The sequence below is a fragment of the Symphodus melops genome (genome assembly GCF_947650265.1).
Source record: "Symphodus melops genome assembly, chromosome: 6".
Taxonomy (NCBI): Eukaryota; Metazoa; Chordata; class Actinopteri; order Labriformes; family Labridae; genus Symphodus; species Symphodus melops.
In genome coordinates this window covers 13,854,993-13,873,005 of record NC_136696.1, presented here as the reverse complement: position 1 = coordinate 13,873,005, position 18,013 = coordinate 13,854,993, and the positions used below count along the sequence as shown (strand labels likewise).

The window sequence follows — 18,013 nt, the reverse complement described above, 5'->3', positions numbered from 1 at the left end:
TCAAGACATGAAACAGAGTCCACTCCTGGTTGATCTTTAGATTTGACTTTGCTTCAAAGAAAAGAGAGAAGTGACAGAGAAAAAAGCAGAGGGCGAGGTCGTGTGGTGTCTTTCTATCTGTGTGTTTCTGTATTGTTTGTAAAAACATTGCTTAACGACTACAAACCCACACATGATTTAAACCGAAAGGTACAGAATTATACTTGCATTATTTCCAAAGCCTGGCTGAACCTCTTCACACATCATGTGAAAATACACATTTTTATAACCATGAAATTGAAACCTGCTCTTTTACACATACACATAAAAGCTGCGATTTCCAGGGTGATTACCATCCAGACAGGAGCTGGAGCCCTTTCATGTCCAACTTCTCCTCTGTGAGTCTGTTCATCTATAGCATTCACATGGTCCCATATAGCCAGAGGTCCTGTACACAGCAGGTAGAGAAATAAATAAATAAATATATGTATATAAATATATGTACATCAGGGAGTTATGCTCTTCCCATGGCAATATGACCCAGTCACCATTGGCTGCAGGTGGAGGGGAGAGACAGCGTGTGCAGTCTGTTTTTCCTGTTGACACTCTGTCCGGCTGTCTCGTTTTCTGAACTTTGTGTGTTTAGATTGATGTGTCTCTCAGATGTTATCCCCTCTCTTTCTCGGGACAGGACACGTCCTACTGTCTCTGTGTGAGTTCTCTGTGTTGTGAATCATCTTTCTGGCTGACGCCGTCTCGTTGTCTCACAATTTGATTTGTTTCTTTTTCTGTGTGTCCACAGCAACAAGGGTCGGCGACCACGGTGTACTGCGCTGTAGCTCCCGAGCTTGAGGGGTTAGGCGGCATGTACTTCAACAACTGCTTCCGCTGCATGCCGTCCATGCAGGCCCAGGACCAGAGCAGCGCTGCTAGCCTGTGGGAGCTGAGCGAGCGGCTGGTTGCAGAGAGGTCAGCAGGCATACAAGCCCTCTGATGGGCGGAGGAGGAGGTGGAGGCGGAGGAGGAGGTGCAGGGGGCAGTCAGCTGAAGGAAGGGCAGCAGGTCATGGTGAAGTCCAATTAGGTATGAAAAGAATAAAAAGGTAAATGTACTCTGACTGTACAAGAGAGCTGCCAAACCAAGAGAGTCCTTCAGGATATGTCACGTCACTATGGGGGCTAAAACACACTACATATACGGTAGAGTGTGGAGGGGTCATAAACACTCCTATAATAAGTGAAAGCTGTGTTCAGCTCTGCTGTGATACTTTACAATGGCAGGGGGCAGAAGGTTTTAGATACATTCGTGGAACTCCCCAAGTTTTTTCTTTCTTTGACTTTTAAAATTCTCTAAAGTTTACTCTGAGCAAATGACCCATCAAGCTAACGACACAAGGTTTCCTTAAGAGCATTCACTCTGTGGTATATTCTTCTGTTTCCAGCAACACATGGCAAATCATTTTGTTTACCGAGTTGTTTTGTGTATATTCATTACCTGCCTGTCTAGTTCTACGTGGATGTTGGTGTTCTTCTTTTCTGATACAGAAATTATTTGTTTATCTTTGTGCTAAATCTTTTGGGGAATAGAAGAAATAAGGTCTAATGGACATGTGACACTCATGGTTAATAAAAACTTGAGGTATGATTACAATGGCTATTTACATTATTCTGTCATATCTGTATTTCTTATGAATGTCCCTATTCCTTTTCTGTACAGTATTTACAATATCCTGATGTCTGGGCATGTGCTAAACGATATGGACTTCTATTTTTTTTCTGTTTCCTATTTCACTCAACTTACGATTCAATAATTTAAACTCTGGTAAGTCAAAGTTACAATTTGGAGGTGTTTCTGGGATGATCCATGTCGATCTAAATAGCAAATACAGATGGTGGAAGATTTTTTTTTTCTTCAAAGTCCAGGACCGTCAGTTGTTTTGTGGTCTTGTTTTAATTTTGGACTCTTGCTTGAGGTCGCAGTGGATTGGCTGCCCTGGAGTCGCTGTTGGGACGCTGTTGGGACGTTGTTGGGACGCTGTTGGGACGCTTTTGAGACATTGTGCTTTTTGGCAGTCTTAGTGCCGTACGTTGCTCTAGTAACATCAGCAGTCCAGTATCGTGATATCTGTAACAAGAAAAAAAGAGAGAGAAAGAGGTTTTTTTATATAACTCAGATCCACGGTAATGTGTTCAAACAATTTTAAAAACAGGAGAAGTGTGTTCATTCTGAGGCCATTAGGGGGAGATATTTGTGTAGGAAGCTGACAAACTGAGAAGCATTAAAGTCTGAACAAGAAGGATTGTTCCCAAGAAGCATTATGCAATAAATGTGTACATTAAACTGTGTTTGATCATGTATTTAATAAAAAACTCTGCTTTGTTTAAATGCTTTAGGCAGCTTCATGTCGAACTTGTGTACAAAGTACAGAGCCACCAGCCTGCTCTGTGATCTGCAGCACACACACACAAAAGCTCATACACCTCAGAGTTTTCCCACAATTCCATACTGCTTTAAATGTATTTTTTCTTCTATAACTTGTCCTAATTTTTTCCCTTCCTTCTTCAGATTAAACTCATAGAACACACCTTTACACATTCGACTAGAAACATACTGGGCCTTCACACGTGGCCTGCACAGAGACTGATAGTAGTAACCTGCTCTGTTATAATCTGTCCTGTAGGTAGAGTACAGGTGTGTTATCACTGTCCTTTCACAGCACAGGACATACCTGGAACAGAGGTACAGCACAACACACACACACACACTTACAGTAGACACACTATCTGCACTCTGTGTGTGTGTGTGTGTGTGTGTGTGTGTGTGTGTGTGTGTGTGTGTGTGTGTGTGTGTGTGTGTGTGTGTGTGTGTGTGTGTGTGTGTGTGTGTGTGTGTGTGTGTGTGTGTGTGTGTGTGTGTGTGTGTGTGTGTGTGTGTGTGTGTGTGTGTGTGTGTGTGTGTGTGTGTGTGTGTGTGTGTGTGTGTGTGTGTGTGTGTGTGTGTGTGTGTGTCATATCAACCTTGGTGACAAATAAAGTGAGGAAACAAGCACAGCTGTCCAGAAGCTGTGTCTCGCCTTTAAATCAACGTTACTATATAATCTGTTCTGTGGTCATAGAGATTCTGACACGCAGCAACAAACCTCACATTACAAAGTCTAAAATATAAATGCATTTTACACTATTATTTACACTTAATCTACATGTCAGCCTTTTGGTTTTTTTCAGTCTATTGTTTAATCCATAAAGTTTACTTATTGAAATAAATTGCTTAAAGATAAGTCCTGCAAGGAAAGTTGGGTTTTACTGGTGCATTTTGTCAAACCCCACTGCCATCGAATTATGACTTTATTTAAAACAATTCAAGACATTCATTCTGTTGCAGGGCTTCATCAGCTCTCCTGAAACCACTGCAAAGTTTGCTGTTTTTCAATCCCTTTCCTGCTTAAGGAGAACGTTTTAACATGCAATGGTACATGTGTAACTGTGTGGACTATATATCATGAAAACTGAAGTTCAGACATGCTTGCAAAAACAATCAATTTGACCAATAAGTCCCCCCCCCCAGTGAGTTCTTTGTTCATAGTGCTGCCTGCATCTTCTATAGTCAGATTAAGCTACAACACTGAACATTTAGTGTGAGACATCTAATGCTAGGCCATGCCTGCAGGTGTAGCTTATCAATGACAACTCTATGAAAGAGGAGCTTTAGAAAAGAGACAGCGCGATCGAGGTACTTTTCGATTGGAGGGATGGACTCAGACACAAAGGAGAATCTTCATGAAAGCCACAAACAACCCGATGAAGGTTCAGCGGTTCACTGCAGTGTCCCATCCCCGTGTGTGTGTCTGAGTAAGGAGGGAGGGTCCTGCCTGGCTCTCATACAAAGTCCTATTGATCAGGCCCTATCGGAATCATCTGATAGCTAATCAATGAGCTACACTTCCTCTCAGCAAGCGGCGAGGAGAGAGAGACACGGCTCTCACAGGAGCAGGACCTTGATCCTTTGACCCCAACAGCCTTGCACGCACACATGCTCACACGCGCACACAACCATAGACACTCTCTCTCTCTCTGTCTCCTTTCATTTATTTATCTCTTCATCACTCTCTCTAATAATAACAGTACAAGACAATCTAACAACCGTAAGCTGAGGTAAACCAAACAACCAATATACCCTGGAATGATATTTTAATTAGTTGGATTTACAGTTGATTTTTTTCCCCATGACTGACTTTATTTCAATTTGGGCAGTAATTGTTTAAGACTGACCATTTCATTTTCCATTATTGTTTTTATTTCTTCTCGTGATTAATTCCACCTCTCAGAGAATAATTATGAGACGATTGATTTGATCATGCCTTTGTTCTGCTCCTATTGGCTCCATTGGCTGAGGGAATGCCATGTTGCCATTTCGAGCGGATATATTTAATGATCACAATCAATGTTAAAGCTCTCTCCAGACTTAACTAACTCAATAAATATCTGCTAGGAGGAATTTTACCATCTAACTACAGCCGGCAATAAAGTCTTACTCCCCCTGCTCTCGTTCCATCGCTCTCTTTTGAGGATGACATTGTGATTAAAACGGTTGATCAATTTTCATAAAGTACCTCTGTAGACTCAATGGAAATATTATTTCCTTTCGATATCTGCACATTTGCTTTGCTTGCAGACTTCCTTTCATACCTTTGTTGTAAGAACTGATGCATAAGAAAACAAGATCATTTCCCTAGATTAATATATACGTATATTTTTTTCAAAAATAAAATCCTTTCTATATTGTCTTGTTTTGCCAATTTATAAACAAACGTTTTGCAAATTTTTAAAATTAAATAAAATCCACTGTATCTTCAGAGTGTCTATCATTGTGCATGTCTGAGTGAGTTTTAGACATGAACAGTGAAGTGGGGCTGCCCCTATTCCCTGTGCAGGATGAATACTGATACATTAAAGACAATCTTTCCTGTTTGGCTTATTATTAAAGCAACACGCTGTGTCTGAAATATTTAATATACATTTCAAGTCTTCTTTTTTTTTTTTTTTTTTTTTTTTGAAAATGATGAAAGTTGGGCAATATAAAGATTCTGGGTGTTGGCACATACTGCCTCAGTCTTTGTGGTGCACTTCTTTTATAAACACTCTGAGAACCAGTGTTTCTAACATTTGGATCCAAACACTGTAGTTGTAATTCAGTGAGCCTGTTCACTATCAAACGCACTTATGTCCCCCTGTAGATCTGCCTGCAATCTATAACTTTCTCTATTTTTATTGAAGCCTCAACACAGCACCTTTGAGGAAATCCTTCCAACCTCCAAATCCCCAGCGTGTCCTCACCACTAGACAGCATGACCTTGTAAACCCTGAGTTATTTTACTCACCCATTGTGTGAGGTGAGAAAGAAAAGAGAGAGAGAGAGAGGAGAGAATAGGTTGGGTTGGGGGTGGAGAGTAAAAAGAGCTCCTGCCTGTCACAGCTTTCAAACACAAAGAAAAATGAGCACTTGGGCTGAAGTACAATTATTAGCCCCTGTCTACAGATTCATCACACGGGGGGGGGGGGGGGGGGGGCAAGATGGGTTTCTGAGAAGGTAGAGAGAGAGAGAGCTGTATCAGTGTGGGAAGGGAAAGAAGATGGATAAAAAAGGGACAAAAAATCCTGAGGAAACAAACTAGGGCTGCTACACTGTGGGGAAAAACTGCAGGTTGGAAGGTGAAGCATGCAAAGTCACCACAGATATGGGAGAGAAAAAAGAGGGGAGGGAGGTTTTAGAGAAATAAAAGAGTGAGGAAAAGAGAAAGGCGGAGGTAAAGGAAGGTAAAATGAAATAAGAGGATTTGTCAGGCCAGTGCTTGGTGGCAGTAATAAAGCCCGCTAATCTGAGGGACAACGCTTGGCTGCTCTTACACTGACTCTCTTGACGCCCCACTTTACCACTGGGCCACGCCAAGGTCACACACACACACACACACACACACACACACACACACACACACACACACACACACACACACACACACACACACACACACAGAGTTCAGCATGTTTTCTGTCTGTCTCTTTGCTCTTTTCAATCTGATTTTCTTCCCCTAAATGTTTCTGCTTACCTCTCTGATCCCCATGCTCATGTTGTTCTCTCCCACCTTTCTCCCTGCGTCAATTCAGAATCTTCTTCTTTTTCGTATACTTCATTTCTCACACAAACACAGACACGCACACCTCAAAGCCATGTTGATTTTTAAAACGTCATTTTACTCTGGTTCTTAACTGGCTCTGCCATGTAAATCAATAGCCATCAAAACCATTACATAACTACATCTGTCAGCAGCAGATAGTAGAGTGGGGATGTAATGTGTCTGGTTAAGGCTAGCATAGGGTGAAAGCAAGTATGTTATGTGTGTGTTTTCCTCAGAGGACAGCGAGTGTCATTTTGTGTGACCAGGTGTGTCGGGCGGAGAGAACGGTTGTTATTGAGCTGCGGTAAATGACGCATAACCTGGTGCACCGCTTACTTAGCCCCGGACCCTTGTTCTCTCTGTCTCTTTTTTGTCTTTTCTGTTTGTGTGTGGTGAGTGTGTAATCATGGACCCATGTGGATGATCTCTCAAAGGAAGGACGCAGTGATAAAATGATTGAGTGCTGGAGCTGAGACATGTTTTGGAAACCTTTGAATACTTTTACTATGTTATGCTTGACCTGTGTTAATTCTTAATGAAAAGCCAAAACTTCTGTAAAGATGTCTCAAACCATTTGCAACATGATCCGTCTAAAACTGGTCAAATGTTGTCTAAATCGAATCAAAGAGTAAATCAATATTAATGTATAAATGCTCTTGCATTTACATTAGCCCCTTAAAAACAGACTTTTCTTATCTAACCCCTCTTAAAAGATCAGCTCATACTTTTTCTTAACATACACACCGTAATTAGTCAATTTCATCAATAAATTATTAGTTTTGTAGAGCTACAGTAATCACAGCACAAGTTTGATCTGCTGTTTCTCATGTTAAAGGTTATTTAATAACAAGCAGGTTTACACCATGCTCTTATTTGTATTCTTTTAATAGACTCAATATTAACACAGAAACAAGTACCGTAATCATTTAGAAACAGTCGCAAAGAAAACTTCCTTTCAACAGACAGAGACCTCGAGTCATTGGTGAAAGTGCTGAAAGATCACCGATACATGCTAAAAGAAAAGGTCAGGATTCCGAGCGAGAGAGTGTGTTTCATGTCCTGTTTTTATTTTGTTTCTATGATATCATTTTACTCACGAATAAATAGCATGCTTTTGAGTTATTTCCTTAAAATACAAACAATCGTCTTTTCAGTTTTTCTGATGGGTTCTTGTACTATTCTTTCCCCTCATCAGTTCATGCTGTTACCGGTGTTTTCATGCCTCACTTCTCTGACATCAGGACTGTGATTGACTGTGATTGAGATTTACATGCTGGTCTGAAATAGCACAATAACCTGTGCGCAGATAATCACCTCATTGAGAAACGCTCCGGCCCCTCTCCCCACACAATTACTATTGTGTATTTGATCATATAACCACTCTACAACAATTCACTTAATGGGCTTATTGGCAGCCGACCAGTGCTGGCTTGTAAATAAGCCTGATGGTGTTTGATTCCAATAAATTAGGCTCATATATGCAAACACCATAAAATCATAACAATATCCAAACGTGTGGAGGCAGCGGGCAGAGATTTATGCTGCTACCCATTGGCTTATCTCATCACTCACTCAGCTATCTTTAACTTTTTATTTGTTTAATTTCCAAATGTGATTGCTGCACCACTCACACTAGTACTGATAAATGCAAAGGATCATGGGTAAAAGGAGCCAAGATTAATATGTATAATTTTTCAACCGGACCGATCCAAAAATAAGAAAGCAATGTGCTAAGAGGTCTGAGGGGGAATGAAAGCCACTTCTGTTGGGACATGATGTAACAGAGTAGTGTAAGGTAAAGACCAAACAGTGCATTTACTATCTTCTCCTCAGTGCCCTTTGGGTGAAAATCCTTTTAACCAAAAGAAAAGATGACGTACAACAATGAAAAGGCTGGATGACCTCATATCCGAATTTATATTTCTTTACAGGAAAAATGTGAGGTCCCACTGTTTTACCATCTATCTTGAGAGATACAACTCCCCTGTGGGCACTGGAGTCTTTAAAATGTCTTTTAAAATCTTTAAATTGTATTCGTTTATGTAAGTTTTCAATTCAACTTTATTCACACTAAAGTTGTTTTATAATGAATAAATTCATAAATGCAGTTACAGCAAACAACACTAAGTTACACTGACAAAGATAAAACAACAAGGGAACTACTACTGTGTGTGGTTAACGACTAACAAACAGTAAACAACAACATCAAGGAAAACAAGATACTGAATTGTGGAGGAATAGTATGCTGGAAGACGAATAGAAATAGGTTGCTTCATCCTCTTTCTCTCTCTGGGTAAGAGGGTTGTGTGTGTGTGTGTGTGTGTGTGTGTGTGTGTGTGTGTGTGTGTGTGTGTGTGTGTGTGTGTGTGTGTGTGTGTGTGTGTGTGTGTGTGTGTGTGTGTGTGTGTGTGTGTGTGTGTGTGTGTGTGTGTGTGTGTGTGTGTGTGTGTGTGTGTGTGTGTGTGTGTGTGTGTGTGTGTGTGTGTGTGTGTGCGTGCATTATAAATGGAAAGGGAGAAGAGTCACCTCTCAAAAACACACTCGCATACCTATGAGATTAATTACAAGGACTGTGAATCACTGTGCAATTAATTAACTCATCCTTTGTAATGAGTGTGTGTGTGAACTGTGTGTAGTGTGTCACACAGACAGCCCCTCCATCTCCCCACCTCTCGCCCTGTCCCCTCTCTAATTGCTTCCCTCTCTATTAAAATGCAGTCTGCTGTGACATCACTCAACCCTCTGTTGGAGCAGGCCAGGACACCGGGCAGACTACACACACACATACACATAAGCACGTACTCACCGGTAAACTTACAGTGGTACTTACACACAGTTTATTTTTTATAAAGTACAGCTAGTTCGTATTTAAGCACAGGTTTTGTTACCTGATAAAAAGTCAGAGTCAGATTTGGTCTCCACAAAGGTGAATAAGGTGTCAGAGCGCGTGCGTGCGTGTTTGTGTGCATGTTTCTCAAAACACGAGCACACAGAGGGGATTGTATCTACAGTAAGTCTCAATGTTGAAATTATAAATCAGCGAGGTGTAATAGTTCTGTATAACAGAACCACATGGCTTTGTTATAAAAAATTATGACCAAGCAAACAGCTTTAGTTATTAAACATTTGTTTAAAAACAATAAAAGACTTTTAGCAACTAAATGTACATTCCTTGATCAAATCCTGTTTTCAAGCAAATAAGGTTCAAGGTGACTGTATAGTTAAAAAATAGTCTTTTAATAGAGGAGTGATCTTCATAATTTCGAAGACACACTATTATCACTGCCACATATCTTTTCCAACTTCTCATGTGATTGAAAGTATTTAACATCATTTTTATTGAACATGAAATCATTGTGCATACAGGACTATAGTCGATTCATCCAGCCTTTGATCGTGACCATTAAAATGTTACTCGGAAAAAACCCCACAGTATATCTTCTTTTTCTCAGGGATGAAGAATTGTTGTCTGAAAAATAGTGCCTTATAAAGTACTTTTCAGTGTCAGATACATATGTGAAGATATTCATATTTCTATAGTGCTGTTTGGCAGGTAGTGTAGTTTATGCTTTGTGAATATCCTCCTCAAGGCACATTAGTATGAGGTGCAAACAGTCTGCACATCATAAAGCATGTAGTTGGTCAAGTACAAGAAGCGCATCAGTTGCAGTGATCTTTATTTATCATTCAGTTCGGATCCATCCAACAAGATGAGAACCACGACAATAAAGCAGCAAGTAATGTCTGACACCCCCTCCCCACTCTCTTTCTTTCATTCTCTCTCTCAGAGATAATCTGATTGGTGCATAAATCATGCTGACATCAGCACTGGTGGAAGTTGGCCTACTCCCACACACACACACACACACACACACACACACACACACACACACACACACACACATACACATACACACAAGAGGCTGAGGCTCCTCGGCGAGGTGAGAGCAGCGGCAGCGTGCTCGGCGGTGATCATGAGGACAGTGGATAACAGATCTCTCTTTTATCATTCCCTGACTTTCCCTGACATTTAAAAAGCCATTAACACCACTGAGAATCACCCTCGTGTACATTTCATATGGAAGCACCTCACAACCCCAACCCCATCACACACTCACACACATTCTTTTTACACACATACATGCGTTCTTGTTGCTCACTCGTGTGTGTGAAGGATCTCAGTGATAACACAAAGCCCAAATGACACAGAAAGAGCAGCAAATTATTCCTTAATAAGCTTTTCACGCCTGCCCTTCTTCTCTGTACGCTCAAAGAAGAGCCATCCAACGCTCTGCTGATGTATTTTAAAGTAGTAAGACTTAGCTAGTGATACACTTATTGATCTCTTGTTGAAATCAATGAGGATTTGGAGCATTGACATCCATGATCAGAATGCAGCAAAAAAAAGAAAAAAAAGAAACATGCTTACAAATTGACTATAAATGGTTGTAGTCTTGGAATGAATGGTAATTATCCAACAATCCAGCCATATATATACATGTCTGTCGTGTAACCACTAACAGCATAATAGTATTTGCTGTTGAGCACTGTATTAATTTATGGCCAATTATTGTAAAGGCCATGGTTACAATGCATGGAGCATTTATTGTAATCAGAGGCCTGATACAGAATGGAAGCACTACTAATGTATGTAATGTACTCACATACAGTCTGCCTGACAAAACCAAACAGCTAATGCAGCAAATGACATACGGCCTCACTCTTTATTGTTAGCATTTATTAGCAGCCAACAGACGCCTGAGTGCGAAACAGCTATTGACTAATTATATTCCATTGTGTCTGCGTGGGAAACAAGAGGCTAACATGCCAGGCAGTGATACAATGGTCACCCCAGCACTTAATCTGCAGAATATTAACATGAAACTAAAAGTCAGTGCGCTGCTCAGCTAGGCCTGCAGTATGAGTCATGACTGGTAGTGATATACAGCAGATACACGTAGCGAGCTAAGTCATTTAAATGCATGTTATTGTAATTCTGCAGATGGCAGTGGCTCTTTTGGTGATTATGGATCAGACCTTTTTTAACTCCTCGGAAAACTGCACTAAATCTTCCCTCATCTGGGCCTGAAGGGACGTTTTGAAGACAAGGTTTTGCATTTTGAAAGAGATGGAGAAGAGTGGTGGGACAAAGTCAGAGAGGGCTTTAGGGCAGGGTTGACTTTTGGTTTAAGGCAGTCCAGGTCAGGGGTGTAAAATAATGGGCACAATCGAAGATTAAAGAGTAAAAAGCTACATGAAAGAAGAAATGAGTCTTTGATATATCGACACAGCCAATGTCCAGAAGAGAGGCAAAGTAGAGGACTTCTGATCGGAGAGAAATGTTCGATGTTTGTTGTATGAAAAACCCACCCCCTAGAGCAACATTTGTATTTTTTATTCTGTATATGTGCTCCTGAGAATGTATTGCAGAATGAATTACACTTTTTTTTATCTTTGTGTGTAGGGCAGCTAAGGCTTGCAGCAAGTTTTGAAAACAGCAGATAGATCCTAGGTTACTGAGAAAAAAAAGGAGGAGAGAAAGGAGGTGGAGGAGCTAAACAAAGACAGATCCATTCTTTCTATCATTTCTTCTGAAGGTCTGCTGAGCTGAAGATATGCCGCTGACAGAGTCTGACTTGTTCTTAGCTGCACTTTTAATGCCGCAGGCCAAACAGCCTGCAACTCCAGATAGTAGGTGAGCTTGCCTGCCATCTGTCTTCACCGTATATGTGAGTTTAGCTAAAATTCACGTCTTTGTTATTACTTTTTCCCGTCACAATGATATGCTCCTGCTTTATCTCTTCTCATGAACATAATGAGCTCAAAGACTTGAGATTCTCCCTCTAGAGTGATGCAGAGTTTATCATACCTTCTCCACTTGAGCTCGATTTAGTCTATCATCCTCTTCTCTGCATCATTGTGTATTCAGAGCAGTGATATACAGAAGTGTCTGCTCGCGGTTGTGCTATGTTGCAGAGGAGTGTAATGCACTGGGTCTCACCCCGTGTCTATCACTCTGCCTGCTGTAACTCAGGCAGGCGGCCAGACAACCTCCCACCCGAGAGAAAGAGATGAATGGTAGGGTTTGGAAAAGATGCACAACAAGAAAAAAAGAGGGAGTGCTTTGACTCAGAGCATTGACGCTACGTCAAAAGTGGATTTGAAGAAGGAAGGAGAGAAAGAGACAGTGAGAGAGGGGAGGGGAGGAAAGGGGTAAAGTATTTCAAAGGTATAATCATGAATGGCTATAAGAGAGGAGAAAGCATGGGGAAGGACCTGCTGAGTTATGGGCAAGGTGGAGAGAGTGAGAGGCTGAAGAGAGAGAGAAAGAGGCGAGACAAGTCAGGATGAGTTATAGAGCCACAGAGGGAGAGGGAGCTTTCACACATGGAGACATGCGGGTGATTTAGGGTTAAAGGACACTGAGACAAGCTCTGCTGCTGTGAGAGGTGATAGACCTAAAAGACTTCGGGTAACACATCCACTGCAACAACACAGCATCATCTGTGTCAGCACCAGAGCATCTGGTCTCTCTCCTATCTTATCTATGCAAGCATTCCTGCACCACATGTTTTGTGCAGAAAAGCATCTTGACATCGCTTCACATAATCCAAAGTGGCTCCTTTTTTAATTAGGGCAGTGAGCTCATGTTTATCGAGTTTACTAGGATGAGGTGATGATGTATGCACAAAGACGTAGAATGAAAAATACAAAATTCAATTTAAAAAATAAAAGAAGTATTCACGTCTTTTAAATGTACCAGCATGATAGATTAATTGAATTCATGTTAATATTAATAATAATTTTCTCTGCCTTCCAAAATGTCCTGAAGGAGGGATTTCTGATCAGACCTGATCAGGTCAAATTTAGAATAAAAAACACTATTGTTGTCATAAATAAAAGCAGAAATGTTGGTTTAAAGTCATACAACAGTTTTTCTGTTTAGAGTCTTAAAGAATTTGACTCAAAAGAAACACGTTTCATTGAAAAGGAGGCAGCATTAATGCTTCCAAGTATATGACAAAGTTTTAAAAATCCTTATTTCCCTGGCATATATTTGTTCATAGTTCAAAACCTGGTGACATCATTTAAAAATGAGAAAGTTCCCCATAAGCTGTTTCTGTAGACTTACCCATTACACCATAACTGATACATGTGTAAAATTGGTTAGGTTCCCTTTCAGTTATGAAAAGATCATGGTTAGGATTAAAAGATGCTTGTGTTGACTAGAAAACAGGACATGATGTTTCTTTTGTTTTCAAACAACAGCCATAACTTTACTGTGTGTGTGCGTGTGCGCGTGCGTGTGTCATGGTTTCATTACTGCAGGTATTTGTATGGCAGCACGGTCATGTCCATATTTTGGTGGTGTGAGGTGGTCACTAATCCATTTGACCTTCTATGCACATTTGCATGCCCCCCCACCCTGACTGAGAGATGCCATGACCTTTATTAGCTAATTAAGAAACATAACAGAAATAAACCTGACAGAGTGGGAGTGGTAACACCCGCACACACATACATATGAACACACTTTCAGTGCATGGGGATTTGGAGAAAAGGGAGCAGACGGGAGGCAGACTGTGAGATATTTGACATTCATCAAAGAGAAACAACGAGAGCTACATTTCCACATACACCTCTGTGCAGATTCCCTGTAATATTTTCTTTGGCAGAGAGTCCTCAGAGGGAGTCTTACCACACACACTCTTAAACATTTCTTTTGCCAGCAGACATTCAAGCATTATGGTATTAAAGAAGTAGTTTCTCTTAATCACATGCTGAGCTCCTTTAAACCTCTGTGTCCCGGAATAAGACACATAAATCTCTCTGTCTCTGCTGTCTGCCGACACTTAGAAGGTTCTGTGAAGGTGCGTTTTTTTACACACAACAGACAGACAGAAGCAAGACAAACATTAAATACGCATAACTACTGTACAGTGTTTGCACTAAAAATACCTACACAGATGCATTGACACAAATATGTTAGCACATAAACACAAGCACAAATAGACAATTGAGTACAGTCACACACGCATACAAATTGGGGGAGTTATCTCCCACATCTTCCCAGTCTTCATTGTGTGTTAATCTCAGCAGTAATCTGCAGAGTGGGCAGATCATCATCTGACAAGCATGGGTTTGAGGTTTTTAGGATTATGCAATCAACTCCCCTCCTACAGTACATCACAGGGCTGAAGACACAATGCAAACACACACACACACACTCACCTACACACCCTCACTCACCTACACACACACACACACACACACACACACACACACACACACACACACACACATATACACAGGTTAGACAGGTTACAAAAAAGTTAAGTTTCCCCACACCTCTGATCTTTTGTAATGTAGCACCAACTGTCCTCAAATTTGTCATTTTAAAATGGATTCTGTTATTATTCTCACACATCCGTTACAAAAAAAGATGAATTTTGAAACACCCACATTTTGTTTCCATGAAACCCAGAATGAAAATGAGTGACGAAGTGAGAGGAAGCAGAGAGACAGTTAAGAGTCTGAATAAAAGAAAGTGAGAAACATGAATGGATGGATGGAAAAAATTGATGCAGATTGAAAGCTGCGACCTCAGAGCTTCTCTGTGTCAGTCTGTCTCTCTGTCATCATGACAGGCCTGCAGCAGAGGGGAATCCTGAGCAGCTTGGTCCACACTGCTGCACACACACGGGGCTTCACATGCTGACAGACAGAGCCAAGGGCTGTCCTGTCCGCAGCATATCACAGTCTGACTGCCCATCTAACTCTAACAGGCCACCCTCCTGCTTTCATGTACTGTACGCATAAAAAAAAGTCTGGCATAGAAGTATAGATTGAACGCAAAAACATTGAGACGCTTGTACTCGTTTTGAGATATCAGAAGCTAACCTTACATTACATTTTCCTTTTCTGACTGTCGAGCGGGACACCAGAGACTTTTGTATGTCTGTAACAAACTGATTCCTCATTTTTGGAACATGAATGCTCCAGAGATTTGCAGTGAAATCAATGCACGACAGCACAACAAATTATCCCGTTCCAGTTTTTTGTTGAATATCATCGTGAAAGGAGGGGTGCATTCACCTTAACTCCAACTCCAGCTCTGCAAGTTTATAAGATCACAAGGATTAAATCTAACTTATGGGTGGTTTCGTTTATTTTTGAAGCCTGACAATGATATCATTTTATCACACTTACTCGATCTAAAATAAAGCACTATAGCACAGATTTCTTAAACCAATAATGTTTTGTATGTTATTTTTAGATTATTCATTCATAGATCAGTTGTTAGTAAGAGCATGGTTTTCAAATCATGCTTTGTAAGCTTCACAAATATAGCAGTACTCAATAATTTGGATGATATTCACAACATGTGTTTTGTGCGTGTTTTCACAGTACAATACAAAGTCTGATTTTGGAAACGTGTCAGAAAGATTTGCTGTGACTGTTTTTTAGCTGCACGTGTTTAATGTAAGTGCTTACTTGGTGTGGGAGGACAAACAGGAGGTCATGTAAGGTCATCTTATGTGATATGGTTTCTACAAGTCATAAATATACAGTTTGGTTTTGCTTGTAATACATATCTCTTTCAATCAGATTAACTTGCCCTCTTCGGTTGTGTAGTTGCTTTAAGAGCACACAACACTTGGATAAAAATGTGACACATTCATTTCATGACTCGTCAAACACAGTTGTTGACACTGTTGTGCTATAATTGCTGATATTGAGTGTTGCTAGTTATTAGCTGCCCCTGTGATTTTTCTGCTATTGGGATTAATGGAGATGATGATGTCGAGGTCTTTTTGATGTAAGACAGGACACCTTGATCCCTGCAGGTGCGTATGTGCTGGAGAGGTACAGTAGTATTAGAGTTATGCATTGCGTCTCTGTACAAGTGCAATATGTCTGCCTCTTTATTCCCTATGATCTCAAGAGCCTCTCCCTCTGTTTCCCCATTTGGCTGTCTGTGTGGGCTCCCTATGCCTTCTGTTTCTGTTTGCATTTGTGTTTGCTACTCTTGCCTCTGTTGTGCGATGGCTGAGGCTGTGATTTTTATCCTCCCAACATTCCAGTAAATACTCTGACAAAATGCAGCACACTCCGAGGAGCCTCAGGCCAGGGCAATCAATCAGGGAGAAAACAACACAGAGATCAGGCTGTTTCTGCTCCATAAAACAGCCTTCAGAACAACAACAGCCATTCAGTGTCTGGGATGTAGAATTAATACTCCTCTGCTTTCTCAATTCACCCCCACTCCCCCCCCCCCCCCCCCCCCCCCCCCCCCCCCCCTTCAATCACTCCATCAAAAAAACTGCCACAAATCCATCCATAAACAGTATTTGTGACGGTGCGTTTTCTTCACTGTATAATTTACACGGTGGGGTGTTGGCACAACCAGCTGAATGTTCCTCAAAAAGCCTGCTGTTGGATGAAAGGCGATGAATCTACTACTACAAACCATAAACAGAGCTTGAATCCTGAACCTCTGTAATGCAATGAAAGTCAGCATAGTGTTTTTCTTTACTTACAGGCTATAGGATCAGGGATAATGCTGTATAAATATTTGATGCTTTCCTAGAAGGGTCTTATATGGCAGAGAGAAAGACAGAGAGCGAGAGAAGGAGAGGGAGTGCAGCATTAAGCTTGATGACCAAGAAGAACTTCAAGGCACACTCACACACAATCAAAAAGACACATGCAAAGAAATAGCAAAGCATGCAATCAGGTAGAGATGACAATATACACTAAAATATCCAGACACACACACACACACACACACACACACACACACACACACACACACACACACACACGTTGTCTGTCTGTCTGCTTCTGCCCTGCACATTGAGTTTTACTTTGTTTGTGTGCTCGGTTTATAGATGTTGATCATGTCTCGCTGCGCTTGCAGTGAAAAGATAGATTCTTTACATCTTTGAGGGTTCAGCTGCTCTCACACAGCAACTGGTTAGGCTTTGATGATAAAAACTGTAGAGAGGCTTTGAATGTCTGTGAAATCTGCTCATGTTAAGACAGAAAGACAAAGCCCATTGCTTTTAGTTCCAGTTATTAAAAAAAACATAAATATTACACATATTGCTATTTAATTCTTCAGAGAGAGATAATCACTGCCATGGAGACAGTGTTAAGTTGTTAACTGAGCTGCGATGGCTTTTTCTTCTTCTATACATTTTTTCTCTGTCTGGAAAGTGTGAAATGTCAGCAGGTGTATAATCTTACAGTGATCAACCCTTCTAAGAGCAGACACACAAAAGGTGTTTTTCTCCTTCAGAGATGTATGCAGATGGCAGCTGATGTATGATATTAACCTTTGCTATCCTAACTCCTGTCTATACCCCCCTCGTAAAAACACACACACAAATGCACACACATGCGTTGCATACTAATTGTATTGATCCACCTTTAGAAAAACAGCCCTGTGTTTCTTCCTTCTCCTCGACAAAGTATGTCGGTGTGCAGTTACAAAATGATGCTAAAGTGTGTTTTATTTTATTGTTCGTAAGTGGAAATATGTTATACGGCTATAATAACTTTTTCAGAGCATCCTAAAGTAAGTAAACCTGCCATATGTGCAGCATATTTTACACAAATTAATTTGATAAATGTGTCAGACCTGGGATTTTTTCCTCTCTTTTGGATTGCTTGTCAGTGGCAACATTTTCAAGACAAATGGGCCGCTCTGTTTTTAGTGTCGCTGCTCTCTTTGTCTACTGAATTGTCAGTTTTTGCGAGAGGGGGAAACAGAGCAGGGGGAGGATGAGAGTGGAGGCAAAGTATAAAAACAAATTGGCGCAGAGGGATGAAGAGTGAGATATCAAACGAGTGGATGGT

General features: G+C 40.8%; 2 protein-coding genes across 2 annotated transcripts in view; one reads left to right on the top strand and one right to left on the bottom strand.

Annotated features, from left to right (window-relative positions):
- wwox (WW domain containing oxidoreductase) overlaps positions 1-1,641 on the top strand; it is a 123,315-nt gene extending 121,674 nt beyond the window's left edge. Inside the window, exon 9 of the mRNA XM_079346208.1 lies at positions 782-1,641. Coding sequence (XP_079202334.1) covers positions 782-973 — 192 coding nt within the window. The 3' untranslated portion in view covers positions 974-1,641. The remainder of the gene's footprint in view (positions 1-781) is intronic.
- Positions 1,642-1,769: 128 nt separating this feature from the next.
- Positions 1,770-18,013, bottom strand: part of LOC306825439 (transcription factor Maf-like) — a 40,447-nt gene continuing 24,203 nt past the window's right edge. The window contains exon 3 of the mRNA XM_079346209.1: positions 1,770-2,103. The gene's annotated coding sequence lies outside the window, so the exon portion shown is untranslated. The remainder of the gene's footprint in view (positions 2,104-18,013) is intronic.